This window comes from Humulus lupulus, chromosome 3, assembly GCF_963169125.1.
Source record: "Humulus lupulus chromosome 3, drHumLupu1.1, whole genome shotgun sequence".
Lineage (NCBI taxonomy): Eukaryota > Viridiplantae > Streptophyta > Magnoliopsida > Rosales > Cannabaceae > Humulus > Humulus lupulus.
The window spans coordinates 262084764-262108714 of NC_084795.1; the positions used below are offsets into that span (position 1 = coordinate 262084764).

At 44.0% G+C, this 23951-nt stretch overlaps 1 protein-coding gene across 1 annotated transcript; it reads right to left on the minus strand.

Annotated features, from left to right (window-relative positions):
* Window positions 1-16473: 16473 nt before the first annotated feature.
* Window positions 16474-19226, minus strand: LOC133825618 (uncharacterized). The gene is made up of 4 exons (XM_062258534.1): window positions 18743-19226; window positions 17746-18698; window positions 17065-17286; window positions 16474-16941 (listed from the first exon to the last, which is right to left on the minus strand). Exons 1-4 carry the CDS (start codon window positions 19224-19226, stop codon window positions 16474-16476), a joined length of 2127 nt encoding a protein of 708 aa, XP_062114518.1.
* Window positions 19227-23951: the final 4725 nt, after the last annotated feature.

The window sequence follows — 23951 nt, forward strand, 5'->3', positions numbered from 1 at the left end:
AAATCTTGGTGTCACCGCAGGGGCACCAGTTACAAAATGCTCTTCGTTTCCAGTTTAAAGCGTCGAATAATGAAGCAGAGCATGAAGCTGTCCTATCCGGGCTGCGTTTGGCCCGGGAGGTCGGGGCAGCGAACTTGGAAATCTACAGCGATTCCCAGCTAGATGTCAGGAAAATCTCAGGGGAATATCAAACTAAAGGAGAGCTAATGGCGGCCTATGTGACCCGGACGAGAGAGATGCTACAGGCATTCACAAAGTACTCCATTCGCCAGATCCCCCGAGAGCAAAATGTCTTTGCGGACACACTAGCGAAGCTAGCCACCGACGTCGAGGCGGAGCTGGCCGGGCTGGTCCCCGTCAACCATCTTCCCGTCCCAAGCATCGGGGCCCCCACGGTCCACGCCGTCGATTACTCCACGTCTTGGATGGGACCACTTATCCGCTACCTTACAGCGGGGAGGTTCCAGCTGACAGGGCCGCAACCAAGAAGCTCCACTACCAAGTCCACCGATATGTCATGATGGACGGAAAACTCTATCGTCGAGGGTGTCCATTCCCTATCTCAGATGTGTGTCTAGGACTAAACTAAGCGCCATCATGCATGAAGTGCACAAAGGCTTTTGCAGAGATCACATAGCCGGGCCCAGTCTTTCCAAGAAGATCCTGCGCCAAGGATACTTCTGGCCGACTATGAAGAAAGATTGTATTGAATACGTCCGCAGGTGCGAACAGTGCCAGAGGTACGCAAAGGTTCCGCAGGCCCCCCCGACAGAAATAACCTTGATGACTAGCCCCTAGCCCTTCGCAGTGTGGGGGATCGATCTCGTAGGATCGCTCCCAACCGGGAAGGGAGGGGTGAAGTATGCCATCATGGCCATGGACTACTACACCAAGTGGGTTGAGGCGGAGCCCATGAACACAATCACTTCCAAGAAGGCCTTGGATTTCATCATCAACAACATAGTGTGTCGTTATGGCCTCCCTTACAAAATTGTATCTGACAATGGGAAGCAGTTCGACAGCGCCCACTTCACGGATTTTTGCGAAAGGCACGGTATCGTCAAGAGCTTCTCCGCGGTCTCCAGGCCCCAAGCAAACGGGCAGGCAGAAGCCGTGAACAAAATCCCAAAGGGGACGCTGAAGAAAAAGCTTCAGGCCTGCAAGAGAAAATGGCCCGAAGAACTACCCCGCGTACTATGGGCTTACCGGACGACCGAGAGGACATCAACTGGCCACACTCCTTACTCCATGGTTTATGGATGCGAAGCCGTCATCCCCATCGAAACGACCATCCTGTCTCACCGATGAGACACGTCTGATCCCGTCCAGAACCACGCCTTGCTCCAAGATTCACTAGATCTCATCGAGGAAATCCAGGAGGAATCGCAGGTACAGCTAAAGATGTACCAAGGCAAGATCGCGCGGCACTTCAACTCGAAAGTCAAGAGCTGAAAGTTCAGAGCCGGCGACTTAGTCTTACGGAGAGTCTTCCCTGCTACTCAAGATCCGGGAGTGGGGGTTCTGGGCCCGAATTGGGAGGGGCCGTATGAGATCCAACACGAAGTGTGCCTCGGGACATACCGCTTAAAGCGACTCGATGGCTTGGAAGTTCCGTGAGCATGGAATGTGGAGCATCTCCGTAAATACTATCAGTAGTTGGGAAAACATGTCCCAATTTAATATTTTCATTGCAAACGATGTACGCCTCAAGGCGACCCCTTTTCTAATAATAAAAATGGCGTGTACAAAATGTCATAAAGAAATATTGTAAAACAATGAGAATCTTTCCCAAGTGACCCCAGACTAGTCTCCGCTCACTTACGAGGGGCATCCCTGGTATAAGCGAATACCCGGCGGGGTGCAAGCTCAGGCTAGTCCCGGTTCGGACCAACGAGGTCTGAGTGACACGAACCCCACAAGCCCAAGGCTGGTCTCGCCCGGACTAACGATGTTCGGGGATATAAATGAAAGGGACCGAGCCCAAGGCTGGTCCTGCCCGGACGAACGATGTCCGAGGATATAAATTAAATGGACCGAGCCTAAGGCTGGTCCAGCCCGAACGAATGATGTCCAGGGGTATAAATTAAAGGGATCGAGCCCAAGGCTGGTCCCGCCCGGACGAACGATGTCCGGGGGTATAAATTAAAGGGACCGAGCTCAAGGCTGGTCCCGCCCGGACGAACGATGTCCGAGGGTTTAAATTAAAGGGACCGAGCCCAAGGCTGGTCCCGCCCGGACGAACGATGTCCGGGGGTATAAATTAAAGAGGACCGAGCCCAAGGCTGGTCCCACCCCGGACGAGCAACGTCCGGGGGTACAAATTAAAGGGACTGAGCCCAAGGCTTGTCCCGCATGGACGAACGATGTCCGGGGGTATAAATTAAAGGGACCGAGCCCATGGCTGGTCCTGCCCAGACAAACGATGTCCGGGGATATAAATTAAAGGGACCGAGCCCAAGGCTGGTCCCGCCCGGACGAGCGATGTCCGGGGGTATATAATAAAAGGACCGAGCCCAAGGCTGGTCCCACTCCGGACGAGCGATATCTGGGAGTGAGAAGCATCTGGTATGCCCCAATGCAAAGCCGTGGCCTACGATTGGCAAAGGGAGGACAAGGTTCCAAAAATTAAAAACTCGACAAATTAGTCAGTTGGTTTAGTCCAGACCATTGGAACCAGGACCAAACCATCATAATCAATCAAGCACGGCAATAAAATGAAGTTTCTACTCAGGGAATAACAAAAAATATATATATATAAAAATCGGAGAAAGCAACATGAAGTGTTTTGGATGCGCGCGCGTCCGGAAAAGTTATAAAATTACAAAAACAAGAGACAAGATGAGGACCCGGGCCTAGGCTTCGTCCGCCAGGAGCTCCACGTCTTCCTTCTCCTTGGCCTCGAATTCGGCCCGCTTCGATTCTGGATCGGGGAAGACCAGGAGGTTCATACTCTTGTCCTTGCGCCAGGCCATGTAAATGGCCTCATCGAAGGTGACCTCCAGCATGCCCTCGGCCTCCTCCTTATCGCGGCGGGATGCTTCGTGCGCCGACTTCAACTCGAGAAGAGAATCGCCCAGTTCGCAGACCTGGGCCTTCAGGGTCTGGATCTCCTCCTTGTCCAGGACGGATTGAGCCGCGGCTGCCTCCAAGAGTGTTGCCCGCTCATCGGCCTCCTTTGTCTTCCAGGACAAAGCTTCTTCTATTCCGACCTTAACGCGGTCGAACTCCTCGCGATCCGCCTGGGCCTGAGCCGTCCCCCTGGCAAGGGCCTCCTTAGCGGCCTCCCTCTGATTCGCGGCCGCCTCCAGCTCCAGCTTGGCCGTCTCCATCTTCATGGCCAGCTCGGCCACCAGATCAGCACTTCGGTGGGACAGTAGATCAACCTGGAGCGAAGAAAAGTTAAAGATTCTTATTAACAAGTAAGAAGGGGGAAGAAAGAGAAGAAGAACCTACTACAGTGGCCTGGTGGCGGAGCGCCTGGGAAATGAACAGCACGTCCGGGTTAGCAATCGTGGCGTACTGTTTGAGCTGGAGATTGGACATGGTGTTCCCCACCTGGTCCAGCAGGTCAGCCGCCAGGGGGGCCGTGTCCTGCCCGAGCTTAGGATGGAAGCCCGTCTTGGTGACTAGCTGATCCACGATCGGCTGAGGAACGCTGAACGCTGCCGGACGCTCTGCGAATTCTACCTTACGACGGATCGTCAGGGCCCGGTATGTGTCGTCCCTCCAACTTCGACCGTGTTCCCAGGTCCGGTTGATCAGCCGGGACTGCTTATCCCGCGCAGCAGACTCCCCCTCCTCGAGAAGAGTCTGACGTATGGGGAGGACAGGCAGGACGGGGACCTCTTTCGTGGCGAGCCGACTCTCGCCGTGTGACTCATCAGCCGAGCCAGCCCGCCTACTCCGGGGCCTCTCCCCGGTGTTGGCCTCCTCAGCGCCGACTTCCAAGCCCCTTTTTCCGGAACTTTGGCTAGCCGCTGCACCCGCCTCCAAGTCTATCACAGGGTTTTGGGCGGGGTCGAAGACTGCAGCCGGCTCCACGACTTGAATGGGGACCGCGATAAGGGGCCCCCCACTGGGAAGAAGTTCTGTCCCGGGTACTTCTTTGTTGAGGATGGTTCTGGGCCCGTCGCCCCACTTGCTTTCCTGGAAGCATTCCTGGCCGCCCTATCCTTGAGGACCCGCCTCATTTCGCTGGCAGGAGTAGACATACCGGAGTCTCCTGTAAAAGCACAGAAAAGGGAGTTAGTATGGCAAAACAAACAAAAAAAAAAGGGAAATAATCAGAACTAATAGTGACCTGAGACGAACCCTCATCTATGCCCCGGGCGTGACTCAACTCCTCTAAAGCAAAGGAATGGACTCGATCCCCCATGTCGTTCGGGTTCAATAAATTCCTGTACTGAAGGAACTCAAACAAAAACATAAGGACCTCCGAGCCTATAGGAACGGGAGTCGAAGGTCTCGTCTCCCCGTCAGCCCCGAACGCGGGGCTTCGCGGTACTAGCCTATCCCTAGCTAAGTCCCAAACTTGGGGAACATAAGTCAAGATTAAAGGGGAGTTACCTCGCCCCGATACGCTAGCCCCGGGAGTCCCCGTGTTCGGTAGGGCGTCCTCGAAGAGCTCTTCTAGTTCCTCCGAAGAGGCCGTCTCCGGCTGGGCCTGGTCTTTCTTTTGTTGGGCCGCGTCAGGTCGCGCGGCCTTCTCCACTTCCGCGATGTGTTCCAAGGCCAGTCGTTCCTGGATGGCGACAATCTTCTCGCAGGCGAAGCCCCAAAGGTTCGGGATGACGATGGTTTGGGTGGCCGCGAGCATCCCGACCAGTCAGAGGTTGTCATCCGTAACGTAGCCGCCTACGTCCAGGTCTTCCGCGCTCAACCCGGAGTAAAACTTCCTCCTCTCCATGATGAACTTGGTGAGAGGATTTTGAGCGAAAGGTCCTACCACCCGGAAGAACATGATGAGAGACAGAGAAAAAGAGAATAAAAATGAAGAGAAAAAGGATCGGGGAATCACTTACCCACTTGCTGGAAGTCCGACAGCAGTGTGGAGTTCTTCTCCACGAGGAACCCATACGTCATAAACCAGTAATGACGGAGATGTTTCCAGGAGATGGTGGGAGCGGGGTAGCCACTTCGCGGCTTCAGTCTGTAGAAGCCATCCAAGGTCTTGTCCTTGACATTGACCTGTGGCTCCAGCTTGTAGAAGTACAAGATTTCTGCAGGAGTCGGATCCTCGATCTCCTTTGTAATACAGAACACTCGCCATCCCGCGAGTAGTCGGTACACTTGCGGCAAAAGCTGGAATGGCGCGATCCCCACATATGTCAGGAATCGCACGAAGTAGTCGTGGAGCGGGAGCATGGCCCCTACGCTGATGTGGTCGGCGCTCCAGGCCCCGAATCCTTCAACAGACATGTGCGCCCGCTCCTCGATCCTGGCCATGCGGTTGTGGAAGAGTCCGGGAGTGGATTCGATGCCCAAATGCTTCTCCAGGAGGTACATCATCCGGTAATTCCGGAACAGGTTGGGCACCACGTCCCACCTGTTACCTTTGGATGTCCGGGACCCAGAGATGGCGACAAGGGCCCTGTTGACTTCTTCTTCGGAGTGGAGGGTGATGCCTGTTGCCATAGTCAATGATCTGGGAACAAAGAAAGAAAGCCAAGCAGTCAGTACCTGAACCCAGAAGAGTTGGTTGAGGTACGAGGGGTCTCCTAAGGACTGCTTGGAGCCCCTTCGGATCGGGCCCGGGATCACCGAGGAATTTCGAGACCCCGATCGGGAACGGAAGAAGAGCTACTGAGGCCCCGCCCTCTGTTCAGGAAACATCTGAATACAGAGCAACCCGAACCAGGCGGCCTTCCTAACAACTCCTAGACGTAATCAGATTCTAGCAACCTAAACATGCGAATTAAAAGAATAGCCTAAGTTCACATGTTCACCAAGAAGGTCAGAAGGACTTACTATGAGTTGTTGGCCGTAGAAGATGGTGGTTGTCCGATAGTAGGAACTGTAGAACTTCATTCTTGAAATGGTGAAGCCAGCTCAGCAATTCGTCAATAGGATAGGCACAAGACGAGTTCACAGGCGGACGAGCAGACGCTGGGGCCGTAGGGAATAGACAATGGCGCAGAATTAGCAGATGATGGTGGACGTCGTCGGCGATATCGGACATGCAAAGCTTGGACAAAGCTAATAAATTCTTAAGATGGCTCGAGAGTGTAAAAATGTCAAACGAGCATCTGTGGGGTATTTATAAGGGTCCAAATTCTGGCCTCTGATCCAACGAACAAGTGTCTCCCCATTGGACGGCCCAGAATCTTGCAGGGGCATTTATGAGCCCTCTCAAGCTGGATCCTCACCATCTCAGATCTAACGACCCAGGAGGGGCGAATGCCAAAGGTTGTCTCATCCTACGGTCCACCTCAGCCCAGGGGTATTAATGATGGACCCCCGTGCGGATGGGACGCTTCGAGATCAGTGCTGACACCCTAGCCTAGGCCTAGCGACCCTTGAGATGGCTAGACAACCTTTCAAGGTCGAGACCCATCCACGCAGGAATCATCTGGTGACACATGTACCCCTACCATGAAGTGGGACAAAGGTAAACGTACCCGGACACTGGTAAATGGTCCAGGCCCGGCGTACGGCCAACGTCACTGCCTTCTGTCGCAGATCCACGATTCCAATCAGGAACTAGGAAGGCAACCGTAAATCTTCCGGGGGCAAGGCAAGCCTCTGCCTGGCAGCCCCAGGCGAAGGCTTGGGGGGTAAATGTTATCCCCATTTCTGGACGTGGGCCCGGGACGGCGGTTTAGGCCCATAGACTGGGCGCTCGAATGTGGGCCCGGCCCAAGCCCACTTGGTACAGGAATATCCGAGGGGGGCACGGCCCTAGCGCTCTTCGGGGCCCTGATGGTGATCCAGGACGGTTGTCCGGGAGACGTACAGAGCTCAAGCCCCGTTGAAGTACGCGTGAACGTTCCCAGAGCCTGGTTCAGTCCGGGCCTGTGGTAAACAAAGAGGGACAAAGGTAAACGTACCCGGATTAGGTCGTCCCCGGTTGGTAAGGGAAAGCGTCCGTGACTCTGAAGCCGCCCCACTCCGCGTGGGGGTTGTCCCCACTTTTCGTCTGCAGAAAAGGTCGTCTCGGGATTGCACATCGCTGTTTCTGATCTACGCTACCAAGTACTCTGACTGATCTTGTCCCCTGAATCTACCTTGTAACTCGAAGTGCCCAGACCAAAAGCACCATTTTTTCAGGCGAAGTATAGCTCTTGGGCCACCTTATTGGGCCTTGATTAGTCTTGAATTTATGTATGTTTTATCTTTTATATTGGGCTTCCACTAGAGAATCCAAGAGTATCCATATCTCTGATGGGCCCGAGTTATACCCGGCCCAGACCCAGTGTTCCCATGAGTCTATAAATACAGGCTATAGAACACTGGAAAAAAGACCTCTCTTCGACTAATATACAGTTACTCTGCCAAAACATAGAGAGAAACTCCATTGTAAAAGACTTTCTAAGCTCTAATACAACCGACTCGTGGACTAAGGCTCATTAACGCCCCATCCACGTAAAAACCTTGTGTTAATCTTCTACATTCTATATCTTTATTCTTGGCTAATATCTATTAGTGTGGTTTCTGAAAATCTCGGTAAACAAGAGTTTTCCACCCGTGCAACAGAAAAGAAGGTTGCTCGATAAGGATAGATCGAAAGCCTTAAAAGAAGAAGTCGATAGACTGAAGGAGAACGGATTCATCCAGGTGGCATTTTATCCATCATGGGTCTCTAATCCGGTACTGGTTCCCAGGCCTAACGGCAAATGGCGAACCTGTGTGGATTTCACAGACCTCAATAAAGCCTGCCCAAAGGATTGCTTCCCACTCCCAAGGATCGACCAGCTGGTCGATGTAACTGTAGGACATGAGATCCTCTCCTTCATGGATGCATACTCAGGATACAATCAGATTAGTATGCATCCCCCTGACGAGGATCACACCAGCTTTCGGACTGATACGGGATTATACTGTTATAAGGTAATGCCCTTCGGACTGAAAAACGCAGGTGCGACTTACCAGCGATTGGTTAACCACATGTTTAAGGAGTTGATCGGAGTAAACATGGAGGTGTACGTGGACGACATGCTGGTAAAGTCGAAAAGGGCAGAAGGACATGTGAGGGATTTACAAGAATGTTTCGATGTGTTGAACAAGTACCAGATGAAACTAAATCCTCTTAAATGCTCCTTCGGAGTTGGATCAGGAAAATTTTTGGGGTTCATCGTTAATTCAAGAGGAATCGAGGCCTACCCCGACAAGATAAAAGCCCTGGTCGACATGAAATCTCCAGAGAAGATCAAGGAGGTACAAAGTTTAACGGGAAGAATTGCCGCCCTAAGTAGATTCATTTCCAAGTCGATGGATAAATGCGTCCCTTTCTTCAATCTACTTAGAGGCAACAAGAAGTTTGAATGGACAGGAGACTGCGAGCAAGCTTTTCAGGCCTTAAAAGCCCATATGGCACAGCCTCCTATTTTGTCAAAGCCTATCGAAGGAGAAACTTTGTTCATCTACCTGGCGATTACCAAAGTTGCTGCTAGTGCGGTACTAGTACGAGAGGAAGAAGGCGTACAAAAGGCGGTTTATTATGTAAGCAAGAGGTTAATCGAAGCAGAGCTGAGGTATCCTCCCATCGAGAGGTTAGCCTATTATTTACTCTTGGCCTCAAGGAAACTACGTCCTTACTTCCAAGCCCATCCCATTACAGTCTTAACTGACCAGCCCCTTCGGCAAGTCCTCCAAAACCCAGAGGCGGCTGGGCGTTTATTAAAATGGGCAGTCGAACTAGAGCAGTTTGATATTACATATTCACCACGAGCAGCAGTACAAGGACAAGTCTTGGCTGGTCTTATTGCAGAGTTCACTGAGCTCCCAGACAACGAGCAGTGTAAAAAGCCTAGTGCACCTGAGCCCCAAGATGAAGCTCCTTCATGGAAGTTATTCACGGATGGATCGTCCAACAAATCTCACGTAGGATCGGGAATGATTTTGATAATGCCAGAAGGGCATCGATTTCACTGCGCCATTAGGTTCGACTTTGCAGCGTCGAATAATGAAGCCGAATACGAAGCACTCCTCGCTGGATTGAAATTGGCAAAAGACATGAGTATAAAGGTGCTCAATATTTACAGTGATTCACAGCTAGTAGTGAATCAAGTTCTAGGGGAATATCAAGCACGGGGCCTCAAAATGGTGGTCTACTTGAACAAAACTAGAGATCTGTTGGCTCAGTTCAAGAAGTATACCCTCCAGCAAATACCTCGGGATCAGAATTCGAACGCAGATGCTTTAGCCAAACTCGCAAGCGCGAAAGATGCTGACACTTTGAATATTGTGCCAGTAGAAAGATTGTGCGAGCCAAGCATACGAGCAGATGAAACCAGTATGGAAATCCGGATGGGGGATACATGGATGGCGCCTTACTTGGAATATCTTACAAATGGTGTACTACCGGCAGATAGAAATAAAGCAAGAACCCTCCAAAGGAAGGCTGCTAGGTACTTACTGGTCGATGGTGTTCTTTATCGAAAAGGATATTCCATGCCACTGCTCAGATGTATTACACCATAGAAAGCTAAAGAGATGATGAGAGAAGTACATGAAGGTTTCTGTGGGGATCACGCTGGGGGGCAAAGTTTGGAAAAGAAAATTCTAAGGCAGGGCTATTTCTGGCCGACTATGAATGAAGACTCAATGGAGTTTGTGCGAAAATGCGATAAGTGTCAGAGATTTTCCAAAATCCCATGCGCAGCTCCCAACGAGTTAAAACAAATGCAGAGTCCTTGGCCTTTCGCAGTATGGGGTATAGATTTAATTGGATCCCTGCCAACGGGAAAAGGCGAAGTGAAGTACACAGTCGTAGCAGTTGACTACTTCACCAAATGGGCCGAAGTTGAGCCGCTCGCTACCATAACGACCAAGAAATTTCTTAACTTTGTCATCAAGAACATTGTTTGCCGATATGGTTTGCCTCGAAAAATTGTCTCAGACAACGGCACCCAGTTTGACAGCGACTTGTTCACAGACTTCTGCGAGAGGCACGGGATCGTCAAAAGCTTTTCTTCAGTTGCACATCCACAAGAAAATGGGCAAGTTGAAGCAGTGAATAAGACGCTTAAGGACACCTTGAAGAAAAGGCTCGAAGACGCTAAAGGAGCATGGCCAGAACAGCTGCCTGAAGTACTCTGGTCGTATAGAACTTCTCATCGAACAGCGACAGGTCATACCCCGTTTTCCTTAGCATACGGGTATGAGGCTATGTTACCTGTCGAGTTAGATCCCCCCTCACACCGACGCATTACATACAACCAAGACCAGAATAGCCAACTGATGCTGGAGTCCCTAGACTCAATTGAGGAGAAACGAGAAAGAGCCCAACTCCGAGTTGCTGCGTACCAGCAAAAGGTCGCCCGGTATTTTAACTCAAAAGTGAAAGAAAGAAAATTCAACGTCGGAGATCTAGTACTACGACGAGTTTTCTTAAACACCCGCGACCTAACTGCTGGAGTGCTCGGTCCAAACTAGGAAGGACCTTACCAGATTGAAGAAGTCCTTCATCCAGGCACCTACAAGCTTGCACGCTTAAATGGAGATCTCGTTCCACGTTATTGGAACAGAGAACACCTGCACAAGTACTATCAATAAACAATCCTTTTTAAAGGACTGGCTTGTATCAATTTTTACTTTTTACAAGTTTCGAAAAAGGGTTAGCCACGTTGTATGGCTAATCGCTTATAAGACTAAGATCTTTTTAAGATCACTCGTAAAGACATGTTTAGTCCATTTTTAATACGAGATTATAAGGGATTGTGCGCAGCCAGTCATTCTTGCCAACCTTTGTAAATTTATTTTTACAAGTATTTGTTCATTACGTGTGTTGTTTTGCAGTATTATAAGTGTTACGTTTCCTATCGAGCAGTAATGTTCTCACAGGTCGTGGTCAAGGCAAATGACCAAGGACCTAAAGCTCCTCGATCACTTGGGGGGCATATAAGGTACATCGATAGCAAAGCATACCAATAAGTATGTAAACACATGAACAAAATAAGTGAAAGCATGCTACGGTACTTAGAGTATTTTTCAAATTTTATATTTTGTTAAATCAAGCCAAAGTACTATGCTAAGTTCAGTCATGCGAACAGATGTTATAGTAGACAAAAATATTATAATATAGAAATGCATTCTTTTACACCGCGAGCAGTACTGCTTGGATGTAATTGTTTAATTAAAAGAAAAAGAGCTGCCCTCGTAGCAATAAAAACCAATTGTCTTTACAATACGACCCGTGGGCCATAAAAAACAAAATAAAAGAAAGAAAATTATTGAGGAGCAGGAGGTTCTTGAGGATTAGGAGGAGTGCCTTGGTCGGTCGGAGGACCAGCTTCAGCATCAGCGGCAGGAACCTTGGCCTTCTCTTCTTCTTCCAGCCGAATGGCGCACTGCGCCAGCAGAGTCCTCTTCAACCGCTTGGACAGGTAGTTGAAGTTGGCCTCCCGGTTGTGCTTCCAGAATTCATAGAAGCAGAGGTGAGTGGCCTCCTTATACTTCTTCAAATTCTTGGCCCCGTCCTCCTCAAGCTCCTGCACTCGCTTCTCAAGCTCCCTCGTCTCCTGCCTGCTAGCTGTCAAATCAAGCCCAAGCTGCTTACATTCTTGAGTGACGAGCTTGGCACTCTCCCTGAATTTTTCTCTGGATTCATTGGCTTTCTTCAGGGCATCTTGAGCGTCCAGAAGTTCCTGGGTGAGAGTGGCTTGGTCCTCGCACAGTTGTTCGTTCAGTTTGGACAGCTCTTTTTTCTCCTCGAGCAGCTTGTTGTTGTCGGCCTCAAGTGCTTGCTTAGCCTGGGCAAGCCTGGAGTCAAAGTTCTTTCCACGAGAACCCAACGCCCCAACACAGCGCCAGCCAACAGTTAGAGTTAGCAGCCCCTGAAAGACAAAAAATGAGACAAAGTAAGGGAAAGAAGTCAGACGTAAATAATAAAGCAGCAGGAGATGACTTACGCTAACTATCTCGTTCAACCTTCTGTTGACGACCTGATCAGCCTCCATTGAAACGGCTTCGGTGATGGCGGCCTGACTACGTTTATGCTTCGAGAGTTTTTATATCCTCTCCCTGGCTGAGCCGACCACGAAGCTGGGCAGGGAGCCTTCGGGCAGGTTGTCCAAGGCCTCCTTGTCAGCGGCCCTAGAAGAAGGCTGTGGATTAACAGGCGTGGGAGTCGTCTGCTCGGTGGGGGGAAGAGGTGGTGAGTTCTCCTTGGAAGGGGCGGTGGCTGGAGCATCGTCTGTTCGAGCCTTCTTCGAGGGGGTCTTGTTGCTTTCCCCTCGAGCCCTCTTGCTATCCTTTCTTGGGACAGAAGAGGCGGCGGCAGCCTAATAGTGCTTGAAGACGTCCTCGGAGTCCATAACTGCACAAAAGGAAGCGACTCAAGCAATAAGACTAAATGTTCATGCCGAAAATAAGGATAAAAGTAAGAGGATTATAAGTAAAGTACCCGCGCTACAACTACTGGTCGTAACATTATTTACTGACTACCTAGTTCCTGGAAGAAATCTGAATTTAAGGAGGGAGCATTCCTAAAGTTGCCATCCCCATCAAATAGATGAGAGGGAATTGGAAAATGATTTAAAAGTGAGATTGTTATACCATTTTCATCCGACGAATCATCAGAAAGTTCGGTAGGCTCGGCAGCCTTTTGTTTTCCTTTGCCCTCGGGGGCCAAGGGTTTCTCTACACGACGAGGGACGGCAGGTTCACTGATTGTAACCCCAGTTGGTCTCCTCCGTGGAGGAGACGCTTGGGGTTGCTGCTCGGGTTCCACTTCGGCCTGGGCATTCCCTTGGAGGTTCGCTCGTCGTTGGTTGAGGATTCAAGAGGCCAGCCAGCCGAAGGTTAGCCTCAGTAACTAAGTTTTTAACACTCTTATCAGCATTTGGCATGCTGGCTAAGAGTGCTGCCCTTGACTCCATCCCTGGAGTTGGGGTCGGGTGTAACCATGGGCCTGGAACACAGTGGAATGTCAAGACATTGTGACAGAAAAACACTAAGTGAAGAAGCTACTGGTGTAAGAATTTTTACCTCCTCGAGTGAAGACCAGGTTGTCTGCAGCTAAGTCAGGAATAAGAAAGTATTCATGGTGATACCTCCCCGCGTTAGAGATATGAGTGGTGTTGGACAAGAAGGTGCGCCCATTTTCTTGGTGGCAAAAATGGAAAAACCCCGTGCCATCTTGGTTGGGGTTGGACTTAAGGTCAAAGAGAAAGTTGACCTCGTGGGGAGTAGGCACTGGCCATTTCTTGAGTTTGTAAAGGATATAGAGTGCGGCCAGCATTCTATACCCATTCGGGGTAATTTGAAAGGGGGCAACTCCAAAGTAATTTTCCACCCCCTGAAAGAACGGATGAAGAGGCAAGGTGGCACCTGCCTCGAAGTGAAACCGCGACCAGGCGCTGTAGGCTCCGCCTGGCAGGTTGTCCCACTGGTCGATAGAAGGTCTGACTAAGGTCACCCCCGTCAGATTGTATTTATTTAAGTAGTTGGCGATCATCCGTATCGTCACCCTACTTTGGGGAACAACGTGCCACTCAACATCCGGCTGATCAGCATGTCGAGGACGCGCACGCCTTTGAACATTGGTGTCAGGAGAAAATTCACCTCGACCACTGGTCGAGGGGGCATCAGCGGAAAGCTGGCCTGAAGAGTTAGGGGTTTTCCTTTTTTGAGCTTTTGTTTTTGTTCGAGCCATTCTCTGGGTTGGGACTGGAGGAAGGTTTGGGCTAGGGCGAGAAAAAGGGATATTCGGTATCAAAGTAGATGGGTTTTCTTCGCCTTCAAGTAGTTGAGCCAAGAGGTCGTCTTCAATGGGTCTTTCTCCTCCCCAAGGGTCTTGCATATGAACTGCAAACAGACAATGGGGGCGATAAGACACATAGTCTGCAAAGTAACATGGGAGATTGGGATAACGTTGCTTGCGTCTAAGTGACCAGCAGCATCCTACCCATAATCTAAATTTGGTGCTAGCAGTTCGAAAAATGGATCAAAAAAAAAAAGGGGAATAAAATGTTTTCTAAGAAGGAACTTTTTTAACTCCTAAAGGGCGGGAAAAACCCAGTTTTTTCAACTAGCTTAAAGGTCGAATTTTTACATCGATCTTACGCCCTAAGCCTATGATCCTTACTATCGAACTAGCTCCTAACTTATATAAAGCGGAAACACACTCTCGTAACAAACATTAGAAGGTTCATACAAAAATCCTCATAAAACCCTACCCAAGAACATGGGAAATCACAGAGTACAGTAATTACATGCATGGCATAAAGTAGAGTATAAAAGATGGAGTGATTACCTGGGCAAAGGTGGAGATTCAAAAAAACAAAGGGTTTCGAATCGGAAAGACCTTCGACAGGACGTCTAAACAGTTTCGAAAACCTAGGCTCTGAAGCAAAGTTCTTCAGGTTCTTGACGGGAATGGTGAGTAAAGAATCACAAGGAAGAAAAAGAGGTTACTTATAAAGGCTGAGGTATGGCAAAAAGTGGCAATCATTACTTTCCCATTTTCGAAACGTGGGGGAGTGTATAAGCCGTTAAATTGATCTCTTGAAAATTGAAAAGGCTTGATTAGACATAATTATGTCACGGCTTTCAAAAACGCACGAGGATCCTAACAGATTTTGTGGGGCATATGAACGGTTGTTTCCCTAAAAGTTTCTTTATTGCTGGTCGCGCTAAACAAACTTGGGGGGCAAATGTTATCCAAAAAACAGGCATAGGTGACATGGCAAATATTTAAATACACGTGGCTGACATCTGGCAGGAGTCTTGTTCGTATATCGACCAGAAAAATATCTATGGCGCAACACTCAATGGTTATATACGACCAGCGTGGTCGTATACTCGCCATATTTGGAGAAAATCTTAGGCAGTTATAACCATACCCGAAATTATCTCCCATGATTTCCTAAGTATCCAATTATTTAGGAAAGAATATCTATAACAAATTAATGTAATCTTCCTTGAGCCTATAAATAGAGAAAGATAGCTCAAGGAAGGGGGACTTTTGGCTTTCGAATTATGGGAGATTAGAGTTTTACGAGTGTATTAGAACTATCACTTTCAATATATTCTTTGGTTCTTCAGAGGTTGGTGAAACTCATTGAACCCTAGTTCTTTGATCACTCCTTTGAATCCTACATCAATAAAAGATCAAGTGGACGTAGGTCATTACCAGATTCTGGGGCCGAACCACTATAAATTCCTGAGTGTTTTACTATTTTTGTCATCACATTCATTTCAACGTATTTTTCCACATCAAGGATTTCTGACTCCATGTCAGTTGACCAAAATCAGGGTCAACATAATCAATTTACCTTATTTAGATGATTTTTTTATAATTTATTTACCTTATTTAAATAATACTAACAGTGTAATAAAAAAATATTAAACTAACGAAACTGTAAATTCTAAAATTGGAAAATTTTATAGAAATATGTTTTTATTTAAAAGATAATTTTACTTTCCCATTATTGTAATTTTCGGAATATTACTTTCCTATTATTGTGATTTTCGTTTCATATTATTCCTTATTTAGCTTGATTTTATTACAACATGATTATAAAGGGAAGTTGTATCTTAGTTATATAAAGCAAATATTCAGTACTTACTCAAAATCATTTATGGAATATTTGTCTTTTATTTTCCGTGCAGCTCAAGGTAATAAACTTTAGGAAACTAAATCTTTGAAGTAATTAATTGTTATTTCTATCTTGATAAATTTGATCTGACACAGGTGTTATCTGTCCCCACGAAAATCGTATCTGTCGGATCCGAATCTTTTTTTTTTTATCAAGAAAGAATGATTTCATTAATCACAAACCCAATTACAAACACACAACCTCCCTCAAGGAGAAGGCACCAGCAACATTACAAGGAACACATTTTCCTCACAAAGATTCTCTCATTTTCTTTCAGTTTCTTTTGAGTAAAGCAACTAACTCTATAAACTATATCTCTTTTTATCATGTCTACAAGAACATTCACTCTGTATGAGCATCTATTAAAAATACAAGAATTCCTATTTTTCCAAATATAATAAATTGTTGCTGAAAACACTGCTGCCACAATCGCTGCCTTAACACCATTTCTCATATCTTCAATCCATCGGGTCCAGTCATTGAATCGAAGAGGCCAATTACAGCCAACCCATGCTTGGATCTGGTGCACCACCTGCTGAGAGAAATCACAATTAAAAAATAAATGGTCATGATTCTCTTCAGTCTGATCACAAACCGGGCAAAGGTAGCTGTCAAGATGCAGAAGCACCCTTTGCAAGTGGTCCCGAGTTAGCAAATTGTCATTCACCGCTTGCCAAATAATTATTTTATAGAACATACCAATTTTGAATGTCCCTTAACTGCCAGCATCATCTATGTCCTTTTGAGTAAAGACATCTCGAATGTGGCAAAGTTTATGCCAATACCAACTTGAATCGGCCTCAAGTTGATAATGCCAGAAACATTGGCCTTTTAAGTAGACAGTATTTATCCACTTCATCCACAAAGTCTCTTGTTGGTGACTAATGGCCCAAATATATTTAGCAAGCGTAGCCTTGTTCCATTTAGCTTCTTCACCAAAACCCAAACCCCCAAGAGCTTTTGGCAAGCAGACTTTGGACCAGGAAGCAAGATGAAAGTTGCTTCTGGTACCATTGTTACCCCACAGAAACCACAGGCAAAGTTTATCAACCTCTTTGACTATACTTTGTGGGAGCAAGAAGATATTCATCCAATAGTTCCGCAGACCCAATAGGACAGAAGTAATGAGTTGCGTCCTCCCTGCATATGAGAGATGCCTGCTAGCCCATGTGTGAAGTCTGAGCTTAATTTTTTTTAGGATCACATCACAATCAGCCGCTTTCCATTTTGTTGGCCTCATAGGACCCCCAAGGTATTTAAGAGGAAATGTTCCCTCTTCAAACTGCAAAACCTAAAGCAAACTAACCTTGTCTGTATTTGGAACACCTCCAAAGTAAACTTGAGATTTGCTTTGATTAGCCTTCAACCCTGTACTACTGCAGAAGTCCTCAAAAATCGGTTTAACACGCTGAACTGAGCCTTTATTAGCTTTACAGAAGATAATTAAATCATCAGCAAAGAAAAGGTTGATAATCTTGAGGCTTTTACACAAAGGATGAAACTTGAAATCATGTTGTGTAGCCCTTAGCTGAAGCAACCGGGTGAGGTATTCCATAACCAGGACAAACAGTAATGGGGAGATAGGGTCTCCTTGGCGAAGACCCTTAACACCCTAAAATCCCCCCTGCAATCTCCCATTCATCATGAGAACATAAGAAGTGCCACGGAGACACACCATCACCCAAGAAATGAACCTGGTAGGAAATCTCAGACTGATTAACAGCCGCTCCAAGAAGCACCAGTCAACCGTATCATAGGCTTTGCTTAAGTCTATCTTCAAGGCACACCTCGGGGAAGCATTCTTCCTATTGTAGTTCTTGATCAAGTCTTGAAAGATTAGAATATTATGAGCTAGAGATCTCCCTTTTACAAAAGCACCTTGATTCTGACTAACCAGGTTAGGTAGAGCTTCCAAAAGCCTACTACATATCATTTTTTAAATGCATTTATATAATGTGTTGCAGCACGCTATAGGTCTGTAGTCAACCGCACTGCTAGGCATATCAATTTTAGGAACCAGAGCTAGGACTGTTTCATTAAGCTCAGCAGGGATCTTCCCAGTGTTAAAGAACTCAAGAATTGCCTCAGAGATTTCATCACCTATGTCCTGCCACATTGCCTTGTAAAACTCAGAGCCATAGCCATCAGGCCCTAGACTTTTAGTACCCGGAATGCTGAACAAAGCCTTTTTAACATCAGATTTTCTAAACTTCCTAATAAGCCTCAGTTGCATCTCAATACCCAGACAAGGACCAAGATCAATGCATTGAGAATTAATAGTACTTATTGCTGAACTGGTGCTTCCCATATAACCTCTGAAATGGTCCAGGAAATGGTGAACAACTTTATTGTAATCATCAATTACAACCCCCTGCTCATTCTGAAATGAAACAATTCGATTCTCCTCTCTCCTTTTTTTAATGCAAGCATGAAAGTAAGAGTTGTTGTCATCACCCTTTTGCAGCCAAGTTACTTTGCTTCGTTGAATCAAAAAGCTTCTATACATTGCATGGTGATGTTGATATCTGGCTACTACAAATTTTTCAGCTTCCTGAACTTGGATATTCGTTGGGGAAGTTTGAGCTCTATTTAGTGCCAATTGATATTCACCTTTAGCTTGATGATATCTCTTCCCTACATCTCCAATTTCATCCCTGTTGAATGCTTTCAAAACATGCTTAAGCCGGAGTAGCTTTTTAATCACACCCTGTAATCCCCTCACTACCATAGGTTTGTTCCAGTTACTACTAACAACCTCCTTGAACCCTCTGTGAGCAATCCAAAGATTAAAAAATCTAAATGGTTTTGTGCCCAAATTTCCATGTTTGTGAGTTTTGATAAGGCAATAACAATGATCAGAGTTAACATCCCATTGAAATTCAGCCCAATTTTCATTACTAAAAGCATGATCAATCTTCGAGTACACCCTACCCCACCATCCTGCTTATTAGACCAAGTATATTTATAGCCAATACTCTTGAGACCAGCCATCTGAATTTGAGCTAGCCAGGCAGTGGAGTCATGAATCTCAGCAACACTTATTGTCTTCCCACCAGCTCTGTCATCAAAGTGAAAAACAGCATTGAAATCTCCAACAGTCAACCAAGGTTTTTCAGGTAAAGGTGTAAAAGAAAGACCCTTCCATAACTCCAATCTCTCTTCCATGGTATTAAGGCCATAGACAAATGTGACCAAAAAAACTGTCTGCACACCTGTGAGCTTAACCAAACAGTGAATAAACTGTTGGTGTTCCATCAGGACCTGAACTTTGATAAAAGACTTCTGCCAAATAACTAAAATTCTTCCTTCTGTGACATTACTGCTATAATAATCCCAGCCAAGAAACAACTTAGCCATCATATCGTCAACTTTATCCTTCTTCAATTTATTCTCTAATAAGGCACCAATTCCAACTTTATTCATCTTCAAGAGACTCAGAATAGCACATTGCTTATCCCTCTTATTCATGCCCCTTACATTCCAACTAATTATATTGGAGTAGTCCATCAACCTCTGAGTTGGTTAATTTCCCTTTTTTCTCTCTATTCCCCTGTTCTGGAAGAACCTTGAAAGTATTCTGTCGTTTTTCTATATCAGTCATCACTAACTTCCCTATGCCCTTTGAGTTCCCAACTCTCTTAGGAATCTCCCAATTTTCTTTGTTATCATGCTCAGGAGTTAAGAGATTTCCCTGTGTATTTCCCCCTTCCTTGATTACCCTTTGAGTCTTTACCCCTGCCACATCTTGTTTCTCTCCAAATTCCTTAGTTACCGTAGGATCCCCAGCTGAATCACCTGATATTGCAGCAGTCGCCTGAATCTCAGTATCAGCATTAGCTCCAACAGTATTCTTTTCAATCACATTCTTCTTTGCCCAGATTTTTGGACCATTTTTCTTGCATTCTGCCATGTTATGGCCAAATCCCTTGCAATTGCTGCATTTTATGGAGAGCCATTCATACTCAACAAACTGTTCTTGCACTTGGCCTTTCTCATTCACAAAGTAAATGACAAACGGGGGATCATCTGTTATCTCCATTTCAACCAAAACTCTAGCAAATCTAATCATTGATGTTTCCTTAGTGAACTTATCAGCCATAATTGGTTTTCCTATAGTGCTATCTAAAGCACTAAGACCTTTTTTACCCCAATATTGAAGTCCTAGATTAGGCAATCGGATCCAAATAGGCACAGAACGAACTAACCTCACTGTGTCTAAATCTTGAGTCCAGGGTCTCACTATAACTGGTTTCTTGTCAAACTGCACAATTCCAGTTTCCAGCACTAAATCACGAGTAGCCTCATCATTAAATTTGACAACGGTGGGTCCCATATTCATCCGCACAACTCGCTCAATGCCTAAGTGTCCCCAGATTCGTTTAACAAAGCCTTCAAAAACTGCAAATGGGGGGTTAGCTCCCATCACCATACATATCACTGCAGAGCTCCAATTTTGTGCTTGCTCTATAACCCCTGCCATATCAATTTGAGCAACTCGCTTTCCACTTTTCATAATTGGTTCCTCATAATGAAGCTTGGCCGCCACACTAATCTGATGTTTTTCCTTGAGTTTCGCCCAATGGGATTGAGCTGAAGAGTGAAAGTCTTCCTTCTCAGTTTCCTCAGCCCAATTCGTCTTCAGCAATTCTTCCTCCGAGCTCTTCTGACCACTACCACAAACTGATCTGACATCCATCTTCGATAATGGGTAATCCATGAGATTCTTCTCTTCAATCATTTGCTTTTGCAAGTCTAACTCTAAATGAGTAGTCCGTTCTTGTTCCTTAGTTTGAGATTCATTCATAATCGTGGATATCTGGTTTGAAGGGGGCTCCTCAATTCGAGCTCGAGATACAGGCTTTCGAGTAACCTTCTTCTTCTTCATCGTGGGAGAGAAGAGAGGATTCTACGCACGCCTCATTTGAGAGAAACCTTGTTATAATCCGAATCTTTTAAAAATGGCAATTCTTCATCAATCAAGAATATCTTCAAATAGTCTTGCTTTTATTAGGAGATTCTTTCTCAACATTTCTGAGCACAAAATGGACTCTATAAATAGGCTTCTAAGGCATTGAGAAAAAGTGAACTCATTGGTGCATAATTTGTGAGTGTATTGTAATATTTGTGAGAGTTCCTTATTTGTATTCAAGATCATAGTATTCATGTGATCTTGTAGAAAAATGAGTGTTTAGTTTTTGTGGTGAGTTTATACCATATTCATGAGTGAATACACATTGTAATTTGAACACGACTTTTATAGTCTTCGGGTGAGGATTTTTAAAAGCCTTGCGTCCGGAGGAAGCAAACACTCGCTGACCATTGAAGGGAATTTAAGTGGTTGAGCATTTCAATCAAGATCAGATTAGTGAAGAGAAGTACAAAAAAGTTGCAGCAAATCTCAAGAGGGAGTCTTGTTTTGTTTAAGTCAATATTTTGTACTTGTGATTATTTATTAATTGGTTTTATTCTCTGGGTGTGGCCCCAAAAAGTAGGTTATCCGAAAAGGTTTCTCAACCTTGTAAAAATTCGTTATGTTCTTTAATGTTTTTGCACTGTATTTTTATTGTGTTCAGTTTCTGTCGTGACAAGTACGTATTCTGTCCCGACAGACCGGAAATCTGATTCAACATTTAATTACCATTCTGCATCTTAATTAATTCACCTGGTTTAATTAATTTGGTAATTACCAAAAATGGAATTCCATAAACAATTTTCATTAATCTCACATTTATTATATATATATATTGAAACAGTTAGAGGGTGTTTGGCTCCTTAACTAAAAAATAGTTTTTTGTTTTTAAAACCTGAAAACAAGTAGTGGTGTTTGGCATTGTTTTCGTAAAACAATTTTTTAAAAAAAGTTACAAAAAACAGAAAATTTTGAGAACAACATAATGTTGTTTTTAGTTGTTCTCAATTTATTTTGTCAATTTTCTTTCTCACATAACATTTTTAATTATTATTATCTCATATCACTTTCTCTCTCATTAATTTATCTTTCCTCATTTTTTATCTCCTTACTTTCTCTAACATCACTTTCTCTCTCCTTACTTTCTCTAACATCACTTTCTCTCTCATCACTTATTATGTCATTATTTTCTCTCTCATCACTTATTATGCCATTGTTTTCTATCTCATCACTTTCTATCTCTTTTTTTTTTTTTTTTCATCAATTTTTATTCCTCAAAATTTCTCCTTACTTTCTCTCTCCTTATTTTTCATCATTTTTTCTTACACATTACTTTATCTCATTATTTATTACAAATTTTTAAAAGATTTTTCTCTTTGTAAATATATTTATTAATTTTTTATTTAAGATTTTTTTAAAAATAAAACTAAAAAAATATTTTTAGAAAACATTAACCATACACATATTGTTTTTTGAAAACTACAAAAACTATTTTCTGTTCTCATTTCTGAAAACACAATTTTGAAAACAAAAAACAGAAAACAATATCAAATAGGCCCTTACACTCTTGATTCTTATTTAAAAATAATCGAGAGAGAGATTTAATATAAGGTCTTATTAAGCATATATTATCAAATTTCCCTCTTATTACTCAATTATTTCCAACCTAAATATTTTATAACAAAATTTTAAGTGATATATATATCTAGTCACAATTTTTCTATTTGAAAATTTTATTATTGCAACTAAAATTATTAGGGCATTCTTTATACTTATCTCTCATTTGGATTACTAAATGCCTCTCATTTGGATTGTAATTCGATATTTTTTTACTTATATTGTTTTACATATGCACTTCTCTCTCTAGTTGAGTGAAATTTTAGAGTATATATACATTAAAGAAGAAATTCTAGAGAGAATAGATTTCGTTAGATTGGTGGAGTTGGTGGGCTTCTATAATTAAAATTCCAAGACATAACAATATATGTATATGCACAATGCATATGTACATATTTGTTTTCTTTTCACTAGTGGAGTGTTTTGTGTAGTGGAGTTTTACTTTAATTTCTTTATGTAGCACTATTCCATTTTGCATTTTGATTTGCAGTTAGTCATACATTATTTTATTGTGGATTTTTTCTGTCAGAATAAGATTGAATTATATCATTTTTATCATATAATTTAGTTATTTAATTAAATATTATAACCAAAAAAATTAACAGTTTAATTAATCCATATTTTTTATCTTATTTAAATCTTCCATCTTTGATAAGAAAATAACTTTATATTTAAATTATTTTTTCATGATTTGCTATTGTCAAATAACCAAGTCTCATTTTTTCTTTCTTTCAATTATTTAAGATAAGATAAACAAAAGATTAGAAGTAACTTTGGAGAACCCCAACCCATCACAAGCTAATATTTCAATGTATACAGCTATTTATATATAAATACATTATTTTTGCTTATTTTTATTTTTGCCACTTGGAAATATTAAAGTCTAAATTTTTTTATATAACGGTATATATTGTAGTTATAGTAGATATTCCACTAATTTTTGAGAAATTACAAATAATTTATGATGCCGAAATAAGTTTTTTATATATGTATAAAAAAGATTGTTTGAAACTTTATTTTGGTATCACAAATTATTTCAAATTTTTTGAAAATTTATAAAATGTATATTATGACTATCATGTATAATTTCTCCATGTGTCTAGAATAGAAACGCTACTAATAGTGTATTTATATCACTAACAACATTAGGGCACATCTTTAAATCAATGCATGGATGATGATGCGAGGGATCTAGGTTCCCACCCACCAATGGATAATTCGGTGGCCTTCCCAGGACATGACACCACACCAGTGTGTTGTGTTCAAATTTAAACTAGAGGATAGAAAGTGCGTGCCAATTAGGACGAACTAGGATCCACGCAAGTACTTGATAACATAAAACAAATATTATTTGATATTCTAAAAGCTCACATCAGCTAAAGAGAAAATATACCATTTTATAATCACATGAATCACTTGAACTATGATTTGTTTAGCATATTTTAAATTCAATGAAGATTAGCAACAGATTTTATTTTTTAGCATTAAAACTTTGAACTGATAACTTAATTAGAGTCATTGGCTGTCACTCATCAAGGCTATCATTTTCATAATCAGTATATCTTCTACATAGGAAGTCACTAGGTATCTTATCTTTACTATTAGGTAATGTTGTGACCAAATCCTCCAAGAAGTACTATAGGAAAATCAACAAGAACCAGCAAACC